General features: G+C 38.9%; 1 protein-coding gene across 3 annotated transcripts in view; it reads right to left on the bottom strand.

Moving 5' to 3' along the window:
- Positions 1-19,946, bottom strand: part of VRK2 (VRK serine/threonine kinase 2) — a 45,821-nt gene that overhangs the window by 7,849 nt on the left and 18,026 nt on the right. For all 3 annotated transcript variants that reach the window (XM_051613603.1, XM_051613602.1, XM_051613604.1), the window contains 4 exons: positions 14,861-14,993; positions 4,847-4,967; positions 2,324-2,382; positions 358-539 (listed from right to left, as the gene is read on the bottom strand). In XM_051613603.1, the coding sequence (XP_051469563.1) occupies positions 358-539; positions 2,324-2,382; positions 4,847-4,967; positions 14,861-14,993 (495 nt within the window). The remainder of the gene's footprint in view (positions 1-357; positions 540-2,323; positions 2,383-4,846; positions 4,968-14,860; positions 14,994-19,946) is intronic.

The following is a 19,946-nucleotide window of genomic DNA, read 5'->3' as shown; positions in this document are numbered from 1 at the left end:
TTTTTATCTGGAATGAAGGAAAAACCTGGCATTCAGTCTTGTCTTCAAGATGTTAGTGAACAAAGTCCTTGACTTCCCCATTATCCTGAAAGTAAATAATTCTCCACAGACCCACTGCTTTGAAGTGAGAGGCTGTAGGTCAAAAGGACTCATGACAGTTCTTCCTCCTTAAGGGTTGACATCCCACTTTTAAGCAAAGCCAGGGGAAACAGGAATTAACAAACATGATGTATCTAAGGCAAAAGAACTGCTGTGTCGGTCTCATTTTGAGATCCTAAACTATTTCCTCTTCTACAAAAGAAAAGGCAACAATCAAGCAGGAGATGTCAGAAATGATCCCACAACTGTCTGACTTACTCTGGAGATTTTAGCAGCACGGTGGTTTTGCGCACATGCTGCAGCAGAAAATTCCAGAGGGCCATCATAGCGAGTTCCACTTGACTCTAGTCCATCCAGCAGGATTTTCTTCAGCTCTTGATACTTTGGCTTCTCATCATAAGCTAAGCCAGAAACACATGCCAAAAACTTGGATATCTCACCTGTGGAGTATATTTTAAGGTAGATTTCACTTGGTGCAGTCCTAGAACTTCAGAAATAATTTAATTCCATAATGGATACCAATCCTATACGGTCAAACAGGATGAGACAATTTCAGCTGAAGACACACTCAAACACAGAACTTACAGTATCTTATCTTTTTGACATGAGAAAAGGAAAAGATGGACTTGGACAGAAAAGCTAACCCTTAAGTCCTAGGTCTTGTCATGCATGTGCGCTAATTTGTGTAGTACTGGAAGCTATTGAAGTACAAAAATTAATCAAAAGAGTTTGTTGACAAATATTGATAGATCTGTGTAAAACAGAAGTAGAACACAATACCCTTTTAAATATTAACTACTGTCAAGAACACTTTTAATCTGCATATATATGTGTAATACTTTGAATTCACTGGAAAAAAACTTTTTTTACTTCTAATACTTGGACAAATACTGTTTTTGAAATCACAGCCTAAAGCAGTCTAACTCCAGCATTATTTTGCTATCATATTATTTGCTATTTGCTATATTTGCTAATATCAAGTGGTTCTAGAAGCAGGGGAACAGTGAATGGCAGAAATAATTATATCAGGAAAAACATGGGGGGTGTCAAACTTCTCTTTCAGTTAAGACCCAAGTACATTGTATCTGGTAGAATTCCAGATGTAAAGATTTACTACATACATATACACATCATGTAATATATTTCATGTAACATATGATGCATTCCAATAATTCAAATACAGACATGTTATGAAAGCAAGTGAATAAATCAAACATGAATACCGACCTTTGAAGGAAGTTTGGTGTTTTCACTGGGTTACTTTTGTACTTCAGTGAAGGAAGAAACATATGACAAGACAAACTGTCCATTTGTTTGCTTTTTCAAAATCTGCATACGAAACACTACACCTTTTGCAGACAGTTGCTTACTATTTCCATACTAACAGCTACTTCTGTTTTTAAGACAGTCACAGCTCCCGAACACCTTGCATTACATATGGTGAAGATCCTTTATGCCACTCGATGGCATCCAGCACATATGAGACTGATCAAGATTTTGGTACCACCACAAGCCAGGGCTGAAAATTTGCCCCTCCACATCTATATAATCTTTTTAGTGCTTGTTTATGCGTTAATGCAGAAAAGCAGCAGAAAAAAATAGTTTTGCAATGAAAGTATTAAGTTTTCCAAGTATCCTGTATCAGTAAGCACCAAGAGTCATTTACAGCAGTGACCAACATTGGACAGCATCCAGAAATTTACCTTTTCCTCTTGCAGTAAAGGAGCCTTTGAGCTAAAAATGCTTCAAATACAATAAGCTGGTACATGAAGGGCCTGATTGAGTTCCACTGAAGTCAGAAATATTAGTTTCATTAAATTGCACCCTAAATTAATGAACGTGACAGACAATCTAACAATGAATACTATACAACTGCTATGTTACCAGCTACACACAGATCTTACATGCTGAATTCTGCTGCTGGACAGGAATGTGTAAGAGTGGTTCCTCCGGCCTTTATTCTAACAGGTTGATTCAAGGATGACCTCTGCTTGCACACTAGCTTGCCGTAAGACCAGAGCCTCGTAATACTGCACAGACTCAAACCTGCTGAAGTCATCTACCTTAAGGTGTAAAACTTTGCAATTACATTTAGGATTTTAAATTGAAGGCTTTGTTAAATTTTTGTTGCTTTTATACTGCTTTGCCCAAACAGACTAAGACATTTAAGTATTTTTTGTAATGGACTAAAGAGCTACATGGTACATATTGTATACACACTTACTACAGCTGCTTCCAGAAGAATTCAATTCCATCACTGAATCTGGGAGCTCATCCATAAGTCTGAAACAACATGAGAGTACAACAATTTAATGTGGGTTTGTAACAGGTAATTCTTCATTTGGGATTTAAGAAGACAGCAAGTCTCAATTCCAAACAGAGTGGACCTCCAGGATAGCTAATGATTCACAGTGCTGCTTTTAAAACAAAATCTCTTACTAGCTACATTTTTAACTCTTTGGATACTGCTGATTTCGGCAAGACCAGGCTTACACCTACGACTGCACTTTAACATTAAGTTTATCTGTGCAGATGTTTTTAACTTTCTAGAAAGAAAAATCCTTTGAGCTGATATGTTTTGTTCTGATTTCAGTTTAATGTCTAATATCTCTATTTTGGAATTTAAGAAGCAGTTCCGGTCTGCCTACTAGACATTTAGCATCAGGTTCTTTCTGCCATGTAGTAGAGGGGCAGCTGGATGATAGCTGTCACTTACAAGCGGGCACAAAAGGGGAGAGTCCCATGCACTTCATAAACTGAAGGGCAGGGTCATGGTTGTACTTTCTATCCACCTAGAAACAGTAAAGGACACTGGAGATGCGAATCAATCATACCCTAAAAACAGATAAAGCAGCACCAGCTCTCATCTTTGTGCAGGCATGAATCCAGGATGACTTCCAGCACCTCTAGTAACCTGCAGCTGCACAAGCCCCCTTGCTCTGAGTGAAATCTGTTACTTTAATCAACCTGTTAATACTCTTAAGGGATCCCTTTTTTTTGTTGTTGTTTGTTTGTTTAAAGGAGCCATAAAGGTCCACCAATGGCTAACAAGAGATGTTCTCAAATGCATAATGTTGGGATACACAGGCTAATAACCTTCAAGTCTATAATTTGCTGTTTAGTATCAAGATAAAGGGGTTTCAATTTTGAGGAAATGAAACCTGTAGCCTAGCTTCAACTTTAATTAGAATTCCTCCAATTATGGCACAGCATGAAAGTTTCTAAACTTGAATACACCTTAAATATCCCCGTACCAATGCCCAGCACTCTGGCACAGTTGCCTCAGAATTAGCGGGAGGAAAGTGGAGGGATGTCAGGATGAGACAACTAGTGAACAACAAAGCTTGAGGTCCTGTCCTGGCCCCTGCCTTTCAACTGCACCACACCTTCCAGGGCCAGCTCCTTTCTCCTCTCCATCACACAGACGCCACAACAGAGGACAGGCATGCTCAGAAGTGATTTAAGTCTGCTGGTAATGTGCTTATTAATAACTTAGAATCAAGTGGACATGCACATATTTCTGGCCTTTTAAAACAGTGTAGACACTGAAAACCACAATAAATAGAAGAGATGACCTGGGCAAGTTACCTAACACCAAGAATGCAATTTATTAGACTAACAGGAAATTCTGGAAAAATGGAATCTGTATTATTTTCTGTGCATTTCCTCTAAGCATCTCTTTGCTGGGCATCCCAACAATGCCAGCAATCCAAGGGTTAACTGCAAGGGAAGAATTAGAGGAGAAGCTTGATTGATTAAATTGATTTAACATTGAATTGTATAAGTGTTACCTTGCAGGGGGTTGTGTAATGATCAGAACGTCTGAAGGAGAAATATTAAACCTAACGTGCGATGTCAACATTTACAGATGTAATCTGCATTATCCTCAGTCTGCAGGCTAACCTTTTTCTCTGTTGAGAGCCAATGCCACAGCGAATTTGCAGATTGATTTCTGTGGCTCAGCTATCCCTATTGTGTACCTCTGTTGTGACTTGCCCTACTTAAAAGTTTGCTGCCTTCTCCAATTGTGTTGGTACATTTATGGGTAACTACTCCCCTGTACAGCCTTCTACGGGCTACACTGGACCACATGCAATTAACTATCTCAAGTCTCAACTGTGAAAGCAGAGAAAGAAAACACTAACACACTGTTGCTTTAGTAAGCTCTAAATGAGTCACACTGGGAAAAAGAAAAGATGTTAATCAAGTTCTTTAGTATTTTGGTATTTAATTGTTTGTAACGGTAATAGGCTTATATAACGTTAAAAACCTACATAAAAGCATCTGAGAAATGGTATATATAGAAAGTTAAATAAATTGAATGCACATGTGGAAAAACTTCCAAGAGATGTTTGTACTACAGTCCCTACAAAGCATGCATGAAGTTTAACAGAAACACACAACAACCTTCTGTATGTGCAATACAGCCTGCACTAATTAAAAAAATGTTTTCTTTAAAAAAAGAGTACTAAAAATACACAGCTAACAAAATGACTGTGTACTGCGAGCCTGCATTTAGCACATATCTACAGTAGTACATACATAAACATGTGGAAGAGGGTATATATGCACACAGTTCACGTTTTTAACTGCTTCTAACACCTCTTGATTAAAGAAAATTGTTTTCGCTTGCTCTTAAGTTGCTGCTCTACAGGATGTAAAGCTGTCGTCTTCAGATCTGTTAAGTAATGAGGATGTTCCAGGGTGGTTTGCATGTGTGTTCATGTGTGTGTCGTTTAATTTTTACTTTGTTTTCGCAGTCTGGACAGCTACAGGGTCCTTCAAGTTCTGTTCCCAAGGCAGCTTCCCACATATCCATTGCAGCATGCAGTAGCCAAGGATTTCAAGGTCACCTCGTCTGGATGGGGCTAAAAATTGGGGAGAGAGGGGGGCAAAGAGAAAAAAAAAAAAAAAGAAGGGTGAAGAATAAGAACCTCTTCTTAGGAAACAGAAAATACTCTGATTGAACTACTGTTGATGAAATATGAAAAAGCCAAATGGGCAAAGTGTTTTGTTTATTCAGCTGTATTAGACCCAAAACAGCCCGGTATTTGGCCACAGTCTACAGACAGGCAGTGACTTGTTACTGTTGAAGTAAGGGTCAGTTTCCTCACCTCCTCCAACTTCATCCTTCCTCAGTCTGGCCTGTCACATGGACTTGATCCCCATGGCCTCTGACATGATCCAGACAGCCCATAACTGAGTACCAACACTTTCTCAAAGAGCCAAGCAGTAAAACAAAGAAATAAATGTCTGCTGCTAAATTGCTAACACATGTTCCAGGAAGTCCATGGGGTCCACATTGGTCATGCAGGGACCCTGTGAGTGCAGACTAAACACTGATGGCCTTTCCTGTTCTCCTGCTGAGGTATTTGGACTTGGAAGATATGACAAAACTGCCACCTAGTGTACACTTAGGCAGCAGAGCTGTCTGCTTACAAGTACCACAAGCTGTTTAGAAAGTCGTAGCACAAGCTAAAATACACTTGCTGTTTAGCAAGTCCTGTGTAAACTCACCACTACTGCTTCCAAAAAGGAATTATTTCAGGAACAACATACTCTCACTCTGCACACCCCAGGTACACAAACTACCGAAGACAAACACAGCAGATACAATTAAATAAAAAATTAACCCCATCCAAATATCTTTTATGCAGAAAAACAGGTAACTGAAGTTTAATCTATAGATTGACTTTTCCAAGAGCAGCGGGGGTGAATGCAATACTAATAGAATTGCTATTGCTTGCTGCTAGTCAGAGGAAATAAAACTTGAAAAAACTGAACAAGCTGGATTGCTGCAGTATTTCTTTGCACACATTTGACTTGCAGACTATAGTTTGCAAGTCAAGACCACATGGAATCTGCAAAACCAGAAACTGTTAATCCTGATTAAAGAAAGACAGATGTAGAAGTTACCGATTTATGCTTTCCAAAATTAATTTGCACTTTCCAGCAATGAAAGATTTTGGATTTGTTCAGAACTTTTTGTCTAGGGTAAAGCCTAGTAGTTGAGCATAGTGCTGCTAATCCAGCTGTAAACAGATATCGTATTTTATGGGCCTTCATTAAATAAATTCCAGAAAGTCACTCAGCAAACTTACCTTTTAATTTAAAAAGTCATCTGCTAAAAGCTACGGTGCCAACACATCATAACTGTCTCTTGTTACCCTACACACATTATTGTAAAAGCAGAAGATTATTCTCTACATTCTCTATTTTAACTGCTATTAGACTACGGGATTATTAAAGGCCCTTCAATCTATCTGAAACTACACTACCCCTTGGGTGTCGTTTATTTTCTGCAGTAGATTCAGCAACATCCTAATGCAAGACTTGGCTCTCATATTAAAATAAAAACACAAGCTCTACCACTTGCTGTTCTGTAGTGATTTCTTCAGCCATAAATCTGCTGTTAACTGTGGAACAATTCCATTCATACACGTGTTCACAACTCCTTTTTCCATTATGGCAATTCCAGATTACAACCATATAAACCAGCATTTTTTATTGCAGATCCTCTAATTTTCACACTACGCTCTTCTGGCACCTGTTTCTATAAGATGGGCTACAGAAAGTGGCCTTCTGAGAAAAGCTGTCAAAATTAAAATGCACAATTTTTTTTTCCACTGAGGGACTTATTGATAGGAATCTGTAAATAATGCAACCAATTCTATTTCAGAAGGTAGCTAAGATAACTAAGTTTCTGACAAAGCAGTCCCCAGAGAGTAAAGTTTACTTCACAGTTAACAGTTTGGCCATGACTAACTAACTACCTTCTCACTCATATGGAGATCTTCCAGCCATTTCCTGACTAAGGTTAGGGAAAAGCCACCACAAACAGTGACAACTTTATTAATACCTTCCCCTAAAGCCAGAGCAGTCAGCTGGGGAGTCGGGGGGGGGGGGGGGGGAGAAAAAGGTATATGTAACTAAGCCATACATCACTGAAAAATAGAAGGGGAAATGTTTTACAGAGAGATAGTAAACTCCCAGTTCACTTTATCTCCCAGGTCACTGCAAGTGTTACTACACAGATATTTACATGTGCTTTTCATAGAACCACATGAAAATGTCATCATTTGACTATTTTACTGTAGTAGCTTATTCTCTCTCTGCTCCCTTGTCAGCTCAGTAGAAGTGATAACTTCCACAACTTTTAAAATAATTTAGATCCTTTAAAAAAAATTATTTCACTAACTAATCTTTAATGAATTAATACTATCTATGAACAATGAAATTATTATATTTTCACCCCAAATACAGCACTAATACATAAATTTCAACTATATATTTACTTGCAGAAATAAATTTCCTCACACAATTGGAGATTAAAAGAATTCTTGATAAACGTCAACTGAGAGGAGTCAATCTGGCTTCATTTAAAATGTGAAAGCCATGCAAAATAAAACAATGCTGCTTGGTAACCTGTCACTGTTACAAGAGTATATATTCAAAATAGTACTTATTTAAATCAAATTATCTTACTTCTCTGTAGACTAAAATCTTGGGGTTTTTTTCCTTTCTTTTTTAATAGGTATTTGATTCCTGCTTTTCTATTAACCAGAAATTGTTTTATTATTATTTTAGTCTCATATGAAATATTATTTAATGGGAATATGTTGGCGATTCTTTATTTAGCAGTATTTTTATAGCTTAATTTTTTAATTTTGAAGATTTAAGGCCTGATTCTGTCCTCATTCCTGCCAAGATAAATCAGGAACAACTCCACTGAATTTAATGAATTAACAACCATGTAAATGAAAACAGAGTCAGGCCATAAGAAGTTTTATATACATCACAAACATATACTCAACATGCAGTCACAGGGTTCAATGACAACACAGAATAACGTAACTGAAGCAATTCACCTCAAGAAGAAAATATATTATGTATGTCTGTATACTGGATTTGGTAGCTACATGAGCCCTAATTTATATTCAGACTATTATTTCAAAAAAGAACATAAATGATATCACACCAGCTACAATATGCTCTCAAAACTACATTGCTCCCAAGAATTCAGCTGAAACCCACGTGAAAAGGGAAGTTTTCCTCTATGGCCATTATTAAGCTAAATTTCTCAAGCCTTTTGTAAAGATCTAGGCAGCTATTAAGTGACATGTGAAATGTTCTTCTATTATTTTTAATTAGCACTGTTACATTATAATTTTACCAATAATGTCTCTTTAGATTGGAAGCTTTTCATAAAAAGGATCATTTTAGTAGCTCATACTGCATCTACATGCAGTGGAACCTCTGAATCTCACTGGCATTACAGCATAGAGATTCATGTTAATTCACAAACAAATAAAGGAAAAGATTGTTAACATGACCATGGAGAAATATAATTATGTTAAAAATGTGTCATCAAAATTTTGTAAGAAGTGAACTAAAAGTGACATAACTTTTAAACTCGAGATGATTGTAAAAAAAACCAACAAGACTTGTCAAAAATCAGTGCCTGTAATAGGGGCAGGAAAAGACCCAAAAAACCTAATAATCAAGTATTCATTCCCCAAGGTACTGGTCTGAGCAGTTCACTGCAGCCCATTAGTGACTAACTCAATGAGTGGGTGGCTACAGGAAAAGATTAGATGAATATAGTTAAATTTTAAAAGTTTGGTAAATTTCAATGGTTAGAAGCCATTCTGTACAGAGTTATGCAGTCCTGGGTAGGGCAACTGAAGCAGAAGCCGGAAACAACCTCTCTCCTCATGTACAGTTCTTTACTGTTAGTTTGCTGAGGTACTCAATGACAATAATCACCACCACAGAACACTGGAAAGCAAAATAAATCCAGAGCAAACATAGTGTCACCACAACTGTGCTACAACTCTTCCAGAGAATTCACTCTGGGACACAGCAATGAGCAACTTTTCCTCTGCCAGCTATAGTGTCTCTCCTAAACTCAGATCCTGCAGCTATACACTTCACTGATCATATGGCTGATGGGCACAAAATATTCACCAGAGCTGGCAGGAGTTCCCGTAGTTGTTCATAAGGAGATACAACCTTGTTTTCTCCAGTGCTGTCCTCGCCTTGGGTGGCCACAGAGGTGCCATGCTGCCAATATCAGCCTCACAGTCTGAGGCTCACATCCCCTCAAAGGCAGGATCAAAGCTGGTGACCAGCACTGTCCCGTCAGTTACGGTATGAAGTCTCAGTGCAGCAGTTGAGTAACTCACTTCAAGACCCACAAAAGCAGCAACACTACAGTTGTTCTCCTGCCACAGCCAAGCTAACGGGCACACTGTGAGCCAGCAGGTCTTGCATGCCAGAAGCTCCCAAACTGTGATCCTCAAAGCTCTTCAAAATGGCAGAGCTCTCCTGGACAATCTCAACAGTCTAATGTGCAGGCATGTGCACAGCAACTTCCAAACAAGCAGATCCACACGTCCACTGACCGCAGGATCTAACTAAAGAGCCTTCTTGGTTTTGCAGCTGCTCTGCTGCATCCATAATAGAAAACTGCAGTCAGCAGCAGGATTATCCCCTAATCATGGACAGAGAGTGAATAATGATTAAGATTGGTGAAACAGGATGTGCTGAAAGAAAGAGGGTTGTGGAGAGATGTTTATGTTGTGGGAAAGCTGGAAGCTGCAAGGGAACTTCACCACAAGATCTGGGTGGGAGATAAAATGGTGGTGGCAAGAGATGCAAGTACCTGGTCAGAAGTTTAAAAGTTCCAAGCTTGCAGTAAGGAGAACGTGTAGCAGGAGAGTAGGGACAGGAAGTTTTACTCCTCTTTCACATCTGTGTGGCAGAAAAAAATTACAAAGGTGAGGGGCTGACAAGCAGCTGTGAGATTCATTAGTTTTCTGAATTCCTGATGTAGAGAATAAGAGCCAAAATTAAACAGCCAATTCCCAGCCACACTCATCAGTTGTGATGCTCATCATCTTATTTTGCTGCTTCTGGACATTCTTGGAAGAATAAGCTTAAGGAGGCAGTTATAGGAATCTTTTCCTTGCTAAAGCCTGACTTCTTTCATGTACAATGACCTCCAGCTTCCTCTTCCGCTGGCCACATATTTCTAATCCAACACTCAGAAGCTAAAACACTTTATTTCACACTGCAAAGTTTCACCCATTTTTTGCCAGACCAGTTACATATTCCTTTAGTTTTTAGGATTTACAATTTGTCCTGCACAGAGTCTTTGAGAACACATACCAAACTGCAGCAAATCAATAATTAATTTGACCAACTAAAAAATCCAGCAGGCTCCCTCTGATTCCTAACTATATATGGACAGACGCCAAATCAGTCTCTGAATCCAGAGCCATTTAGAGCTCTGTTCTCTGGAAGCCACACAGGCTCAGAAAGAATATGTTTCCAAGCATACGTGTTTATATCCTTCCTCACAAAATGAACCCTGCATATATTTTAGTCAACCCCTGCATGCAAAAGAAAAGGGAAAATGGACAAGCATTGAGCTATGTTTTTAATATCAAACAGCAACACTTCCATCAGAGCAGTGTGGAAAACAGAAGTGCAGAGATTTCCCTACAATCAGCCTGATGCCTGCATTGCCCTGACCAAACAGTGCACAAGCTTTAGGATGGACCTCAAGGAGCACATGCTGCAATAACCCAACGTGGGGGGCACAAAGAACTGGCTAAAATATTACTAAAATATGTAGCTGCCTACCTCCACACAGGAGATGAAAATAAGCACACTTTTGCTTGATGAAACCAGCTCAGACAAAACATATTCACCAGCTACAAAAAAGCGACAACCAGAGGGCCTAATTGAGGCAAACATCATCAGATGTTTTACTCACCCTTAAGCTTGTCACAAGTCACCAGTACTGTCTTAGGCAGTTTTTACTATTCCAGATGCAGATATAAGTTCTGCAAGGATTTCTGTAGGCCTCCTACCCAAGGTGAGAGATGGCAAAATTGCTAATAGTTACTGTGAAATGTTTTTAAAAGAAAGAGGAGAGTTATCTTGAAATCTATGGCAAATACAAATGTATGCTGGAGGGAATTCTACACAGACAGTTCATACTCTTATGTTCATCAATGATAGCAAATTAAAACTGCTCTTACACACTCAATGCACAGGACTGGAGTATTTAAAAAAAACTCAATATGTTAAGCGCAGTATATCTCCAGAGAAATTAGGTATTGACTGTATGCCTCAGTGAGTAGAAAATCTCCAAAAATCCATAGAAGGCATTGATCCAAATATTACTTTTTAACACCATGTAACAATTTTTTAAATGTACACCGGGTGCAGATATAATTCTCTTTAATTATCAATCAACAAGCAAAAATGTAATACTGTTTATACAGTATGGTCTTTAAAAAGGAATACAATGAATACACTCAAATACTACACTACAACTAACAGAGCAGTTGTGCCACATGAAATTTGCATTAAAAAAAAGGTTTGAAATTGAAAAACCCTACATGCTGGTTGCAATGAGATCCAGCCACTAAACACAGGAGTGCTGATGATGTGGGCCAGATCCTGTGGCAAAGCCCAACTCGGGTCTGACTTCGTTCAAAGCAAACTCTACACACAGAGCAGGGGGTGTAAGTGGAGTCGTGATGAACACTTGTGAACACCCGAGAAGTCTGGAAGCCTGCAGGTAGCATTGTGGCACAGAAGGGACAACCTATGGGGTCATACATCAGGCAGAGCACAAGCGAGTCATGCAAAACTAAAGACAAAACCAGTGTGAAGAGCTGAGACAGAAGGCAGGGCATCTGCTCCCAGCTCTCCCCAGCTCAGAGGAAATTTCTTTCAGTTCCAGCACAAAGTTAAAGCCACCAGCACCACCAGTCTACACTGCATGCTCTAGAGTATGATTTTATGATTCTGTGAAAGTTACTTGTTTGAAGGCAGAGATTCGCCACAAGCTGCCACAGGAATGGCACATCCAACTCAGCCCATACCAGAGGGTGTCAGAAGAATACAGACTAATTCTACGATACAGAAGTGTCACCACACACTGGCCACTGGTAGGAAACTTTCTGGATCTCAGCAGACTGCATAACCTCTGCACCTGATGAACTCCATGGAAAGCTTGGGGAACAACGAGGCATGCAGCTGGGTTAATTGCTGGATTCCACTGGGGAAACACCAGTGTTGATTTGAATTAGTGGGAAGTTGCAGCATCTGATTGGCTTTCTGCACAGAGGTTATCAGCTTTAAGCATTGCCAAGAGGCCCTTTTGACATTTTGTTTTAAGTTTCAGCATGTACCTCAAATTGCTATATAACTTCAGTGGATGCTTACTGAATAAAAGCAGAGCAAGCCAGAATGTTCTCATTTATCTATCTGAATGCAGCAACTGGTACTATTTAGGGTTTTGAGGTCTGAAACGTATTTATGTTGCTATGTATACTCAGGAAATGCCCTCTGGAAAGGACCTCATTTATATAAAATAACATTTAAAAATTGGAACTATATTCCAAAAGCATTGAAACAAATATTTCACCTTGAAAAAAACAGGTAACTCTGGAATGAAGGCTGTCTACACAGCTTTCATTTGCCAGCAGTGAAACGGCCTTTAAACACTTTTCAAAAGAACAACTCCACCTCACTTGGTACGTGAGGCTGTGCTGAGACTCACTCTTGAGACAGGAGTACAGGAGATTGTTGAGTAAAGGACCCCTTTGCCTCAATGTTGGAAACATCTCCGCAACTCTAAACCTCACAACAAGAGACAAAAAGAAGGAAACCACCTGCCATATGGATCTGTGCAATCTCCAGCAGAAGTTGCTGCAGACGCATATTTTCCCTGGGATGCTGAGAGACCTGCTGCAAATGGGAAACTGGTAATTTGACCTTAATGGATTCAGGCTGTTACAAGGTTAGAGCTGAGACATTCCATGTGAATAATTTGGATTCTATGGAACATGCCAGGTATCACACTGCAGGCTTTTCTGGTGGAAGCATCAGAAAAATCTGCAGGTTTTGTTTGCAGCTATTAACTAGCAAAATATTTTCAAATGTATGATGGGGGTAAGCTCCCTCCAAATGTCCTTTTTATTATTTTATTTTCTGGAGTCCTCCACTTTTTACCAATTCCATCATGGCTTTAGCTACTTGAGGGAGTGATCTAACCCACAGAATGCAAAAGATAAAGACATAACTCACACTTGCATGTGCAAACCTTTTGACACCCAAGTCTGTAAAATTTCCCTACTCTTTCAAATAAAAGAAATTCTCTATCCTGTAATCACATACCTACCGACACCTCCCCACGAGACAAACTAGCTGCTATAACTGTCCAACTGCCGTATCTCAGATATTCCAGCTTCCACCTGTTCTTCAAACAGCATCCACATAAAATACTAGTATACAGCCACACTGCTCACACTATGAGAAAAGCAGCCAGAGTTACATCTCCAGAAAATGCACTGTATGCTTGGGAGGGCTAAACGAGTCTAAAACAGATGTCTTCTTCATCACAAAGTATTTTTTAGCAGGTGAAATTGTGCAATTGTCTTAGTGGCAAATACTTGACAGTCTTATTTCATTTTTTCTAATGACCAGAGTTAAACGATTGCAGGTTTTAACAGCACCGGCAAATTATCAAGACCCTCTACATTACATGGTCAATGGTCCTTTTAATAGAAAAAGCAATAATATACAGTTGTTTGTGCCAAATAAAACTCGTTAGAAAGTATTAGTTTAAGGTAACAGTTCAGCAGCCATTAACAAGCACAAATTTCTACAGTTACTGCTTGTCACACTGTGATCCTAGCAAATCTGGCAGCAGAAAACCATTCCTTTTATTTTAGAAGATCTTGGGAGTGGGGGTGGGGGGAACAAAGGAAAGAAAAGTTAACAAAAACACTGTTTTGTAGCAAGAGTCAAAGTTTTTCAATAATCACCATTTTTTTCACTAGCATAACATTAGAATTGACTTTTTGTCTTGCTGACATAGCAAGTAAGAAAGTTGTGTTGCATTGACCACATTGATTGCGAACAATGCAGCCATCAGTGAGACTTTGCACCATATATTTTCAATATTGACCTCCCATTCCCTTTTCCATGGCTCTATGGGTCTGCTATTGGATTTGGACTGCAGTGTAATAAACAGCTAAGGTTTAATTAATGGTAAATGAATACAAGACATAGGTTATGACTTTAACTAATTAGGGAATTGTTGAATTAAGTCTGCCTTGGAATGCAAGGCAGTACAATCAATATCCAATAAAAGGACTATGTATGTAATTTACCTGCAAATGTGTTTCCAATACCATCAAAGTGAGTTTAAGTAAGTAAGATATATGAAAGGCTACTGGAAAAAGATTTCAAAAAGTTAACACTTTATGGCTTCAAAAAAAGTTTTTCTCCTTGCAGAAGGAATGTCATCTTGAAATATCCCCTCATAACACAGATGGTGACACTGAGACACAGCTCTCCCGAAAGGACAGAGCAGACTCAAAACACTTTTCCTTGACAATGCAACATTAACAAATACTACGTCTGACTGTCTACAGAGTACAGCACACACAAACCAGTACTCCCAGCATGAACCAACGAAGTTTAATGGCAAGCTCTTCTTAGGGTGTCTTGGTTCATCTTCCAGTACCACACATGCAGCAGCCTTTCAGCTTTAACCATGCTGCCTCCCTTCCCCTCCAGCCCTGAAGAAGCATTCCCAGGTACAAGAGGAGGTCACCACACAAGGGTCTGATCAACCCTGAGCAATCCCTGAGACTACTTTATTGTATACATCAGCTCACACAGCCTGATTACTCATTCTGAAATCACTCCTTGGAAATAAAAAAAGGAAACCTACCTACTCCCTTGTGGGCATCTACGCTGGTAAACTCTATTGTCCCATTATGGCCCTTCCTAGGATTTTCCTGATACTGTTTGTGGTTCCCATTGGGACAATATCTGTAGGAAAGTCCATAATCTGCAAGATAAACCTGGAAGACATGAACAGACAAGTGAATAATGCTTTTGTCCTTTGAAAGTATAACCTTTATAATTAAGTCTTAAGAAACTGATAGGTTAAGGACAGCCTTAGATCTAAATTTTATTAAACCAAATGGTGCCTCAGGATAAAATATGTACAACTGGGGGCTATAACAGCTGCCCTCCCCATTTAAATCCTTTCACTACTATACTCTTATCTTATTTCAGAGTCAAGCAGAATTTCATTCCTAAGCTCTCTCCTCTCCAGGTGGGCATCTAGATATCATAAACTTCAATATGCCTTTTATGTACCCTCACATTGCTTATGGGACCTCTTCCCCTCCTTACTTACTTCAACAAGCACAAACAGACGCCTCTCTGTTCAAATATTCCACCAGCTGAGACCATGCAATTTCGTAACAGCAGTGCAAGTTCAAAGCCAGAGAAAGCAAGGGGCAGCAGGTTCCCCCCTCCCCCCCCAGGGCTGGACACAGGCCTCCAGCACTGACAGGGACCATGACCACAGGGCTGCTGGGCATTACCATAACTGTAGTCTCATCTTTATGAACATCACTGTCAGTAACATCGTACTGGCAAGAACTATGTAAACATAAAGTGTAAGAGAAATCAAAGCAAAACAAACCAACCACCCACCCCAAACCCAGAAAGCAATCTTAGTAAATCACTCCTAAAAAAGGCACAGAGCCAGACTTCACTCTTAAGTTACTCTGAAGCAAATCCTTGGAGCTAAATCAGTGCAAGAAAAAAAATCTGGGGTCCCACTGTGTGTACTGCAGCAAGCTTACGCATTCTGCCACATATACCTTTCCATCCTGGCACAGGTGTCTTGTTTTTTTTTTCAAGATGCTGCACTATAGCTACCTAAATAACCACTGGGTAAAAACCCCACAGATGTGAATGACGTATCTAGGAGATGTATTTGCATATTCTTGGGACCTACCTGTGAAAATATTGACTTTAAACTAAAGTCTTGCTAACTTCTACAGTATTTGAAGCTGAAAAGTAAACAGCTCAGGAGAGCTGAATTCTACTTTCTGCTCTTCTGCTGCCTGTCAAGACAAACCCAAATGTACCATCTGGCTACTATGCCTCTATTTCTCTATAAGCCTAGTGCACGCAGTACTGCATCCATGTCAATTCTGCCACTCAAATAATTTTGATTAAGGGCACTAGTCCATTCTATGAAGTTCAGATTAACATGTTCTACCCTCCAACAGAGGTGGACATAATACATGCACATGGTCATTTACTGCAGCGCAGCTGACAAGCAGTAACTTGTTGAAAGCAGCTGGAATTCAATCACAATCTGTCCACCCCCCAATATCTCACAGGTTATTTTCTCACTCTGTCATTTCCACACTCCCACCTGGCCTTTGCCCCTTCTATTGACCAGTTCTCACATTAGGTAATTGCTTTTTTTATAAATATCCAAGCACGGCACTTTCACTTAAAAAATAATAAAAATGTAACAGACTGCTATTATATTGCCAATGGAACTGATCTCTGGGGCAAAAGCTAAGCCATCTGAAGGCACATAGAGATCATTTTTACTAAATCATATTATATTATAAAGAAAAACTTTTTCTTATTTGAACCTTAGTTTTGTTGCCTCTTTAGCAAAAAAAAAAAAAAAATAGTTTATCCTATACAAGTCTAAAATAAACTTTTCTGGCACTCACTTGTAATTTAATTATGTCACTCCTGGTAGAAAAACAAACAAGAAAAACCCTCAAGAAAACAACACATTATTTTGTAGCACATTCTGTTGAACTACTGATTCCTGTTTGTGCTCCAGGCAGCTTCAAATCCTGGGATGACTGGTCTCTTGGTTTTACTGTTTCTGCTGCAGGATCTGTGCTTATTTGGAGCGTGTAAGCTGGGATGCAGCACTCACTTCCTGCAGGGGGATGGCTTTTAAGATTACCGATGATGTTTTTCACCTGACAGACTATACAAACTGTGATACAAGATTAAAGACCACAAACACATTTAGAAAATCTGGGACAAGGCATAAACTTTGTTGGGTTGACCGATTTGATTTCCTCCTGCATCTGTTCTCCAGAGTATTCCTGATACTCTAGTACCTGTCCTAATTGAGCCCTCAGTCAATGTGAGAACACTAAATTTAAAATACCCTAATACCAAGTTTTGAGAGTCTTCTGAATCTTTTGTGGGCTGGGAAGGAGAGAGTAGGCTAGAAGGTGTATTCTTCTCAGGCTAAGTGGTACATTTTGGATTTCGCTTGACTACAGATTTCTGATATGTACAGCTGACCAGATACATAAAGAAAAGGAAATACAGATATAATTCAACTTCTAAAAATTCAAGCTATGCCTTATACTAACATGAGATTTTAGCTGCCAGGTGGTCTTTCAAACTATCTTAACAACAGGGTATCTAGACAGTAGACACAAGTATTTGCTAGTCAAACTTCAACTATGTAAGAAAAGTTACCAGTTATCCTACAAATAAAACACAGGAACTGTATGCTTTTAATCCATTTTTAAGCAACAGATCTGCTTATAATACCTTGACTAGTAGTACCAGCAGAGAAGTTTTAAACTCTAGAAGTGAGAAGCAGTTCTAGGTTACCCTGCCTTAACTGATGGTGGCAAGACCTGGAAACCAAGCAGCAATCACTACTTAAAGCTGCTTGCATGCAATTGCAACAACATCTATAATTGCACCACAATTTGCTTCCAGAAGCTGGTCATAGCATAAATGTTCGGCTTACTTCTAACTGAGCTATTTATCACTTCCAGAAGTTTCACACAAGATGTTTTCCACAAACATGCAACCAATGGTAGCCTCTCACGGCAAAGCCTCTTGGCCTCCAACAAAAATTAATCCCCTTCAGCTTGTACAAAACCAGCACTGCACTGTTACAACCTTGCCACTACCATTATCAGAATGACTGCATTATTTTAAATTACCATTAATTTCATTTCATCAATTCTCATTATAACCCTTTCATCATTAAAAAGATATATAGTTCTTTATAGCTAGTTGTCATTTTTTGATAATGTAACACAACGTGTCCTTCCAAATTTGCTCAGACCAGGGTGGGGAGGGGAAGTTAACAAATTGGTAGGTTGCTGGAGTTTTTTTAAGGGTCTGGGGCGGGGGGGGAAAGATTAGTATTAAATAATATTGAGAAAAACTGTCAGTATGTTTCATTATCATAAATATTTTTCACCTGCATGCTTTTTTTAGGAGCAACAAAACAAACCAGAACAAAATGAGAACAAAACACATGCAATGTAAGATAAACAAGACACTTGAAATGACAAATGGTAACATAGATGACTAAGGTGTAACAGTGACATAAGCCTAGAACAGCTGGGTTTAGTTCTGTCACTTTGTATGCTCCTTCCCCCACTTATTGTAACTCTTGCTTTTGTTCAAGTTTCTCTTTTTCACGCATCCCCGTCTGCACTAGACTCAGCAGTGCTAAGCGTGGTCTGTTATTAATAGATTTTGTTATAGATTAGAAGCCAGATTTCTAAAGTTTTTGTATTTAATTCCATGCAAACATGAATGTGCCCCTCTTATTCAAGCAAATAGCCACCCAGGCACAGATAATTAATGTACTCAAGCAGCCAGCCATAGATTCAGCAGTCCTCTTGTCCTTTCTGTGCATGACTCCCTCACGCTGCTTTATATCTGAAGTGCTAAATACTTGCTAAACATATAAAATTCTTACAAATGGTATACATTATGACATATAACTGCACTGGTGTGGGAAGTCGTAAGCCTGGTACTTGGGAGTCTCACAGTACTCTCTTCAAGTAAACACAGAAGGAAATTTATTGCTGAAAGGATAAGAATACACCGATTTTCTTAGTACATTTTCTTTCCAGTGCTTCCATTACTAGGCTTATGTGCTGTAAATTATTAAGTAGATACCTACTAATAAGAGGCATATTGGTTGCTGATAGCCAGAGTGCTGTCAACTTCAGTTGGACAGTACACTACAACAAGGCTAAAGATTAAGTGCGTCTTGGGACAGGAAGTCTGAGGTATAGTGGCTGGGACAGAAACAGCATCTTTCACCAAAAAAAAAACTGAGGAAAAAGGAAAGAAGGTTAAGGAGAGGAGAGAGGAGAATAAATCTTCTGTGACTTGTCAATGGCACGCCCATATGCTGGAATCAATTGAACTCAAGATATTTGGGGCCATTACTACTATAAGAAATTAAATCACTGTTAACAATTCCACACAAAAGTAGCAGCAAGACTGACAAAAGAAAATTGGGGCCATCTGATTGTGAAGCCACATCTTAGATCAGGGGTGTAGTCAGCATCCATGAATTAAAATTCACCTGTTTCTATAGGGTATCTCTGCATATTGTATTGTTCCTAAAAGCACACGAAGGAGAACCAAAAAGGTTTTAATTTTTCTCAATTCACGTGCTATTTAGCAAATCTGTCATACTGGACCAAAGAGCAGGAATCCAAATGATACACCTCACAAAGAAAAATGGCTTTAAGTTGGAATTGTTTTCATGTGTGTTCTCCCATATGATCAATGTGTGAGCTCTGTATCTTCTATTCTGTTCCACTGAAAACTGGTCTTAAAAGCTAACATTTTGAAAAATGTTTGTATTCCTCTTTTTTCCTTTTTGGTTACAGCTATCTAGGATAATCAAGCCTGTGAGTTTTATTCTGTAACTATCATATCTAAGAAATGCTTAAAATCCAAATCAGAACTGAGGTGCAAATACAATTAAAATTTACAGCTTAAAATTCAAACAGGCAACCTCTGGTAAAGCTTGCATGCCTGCCCATATATTCCATAGGGGAAAAAAATACTATAAGGTAATTGAAGAGGCATTCTTCCAAACCTTATTTATTAAAAACTCTGATTTTAAGCTCTTGTCTGGTGACTGCTTGTCCCTTCTAATAGTATCACAATTTAAATAAGTTGCATGGATTTTAAATTAT

Source organism: Apus apus, chromosome 3 (genome assembly GCF_020740795.1).
Source record: "Apus apus isolate bApuApu2 chromosome 3, bApuApu2.pri.cur, whole genome shotgun sequence".
NCBI classification, from domain to species: Eukaryota; Metazoa; Chordata; class Aves; order Apodiformes; family Apodidae; genus Apus; species Apus apus.
Note: the sequence above shows the minus strand (reverse complement) of the source record. Positions and strands in the feature narration are given on the sequence as shown.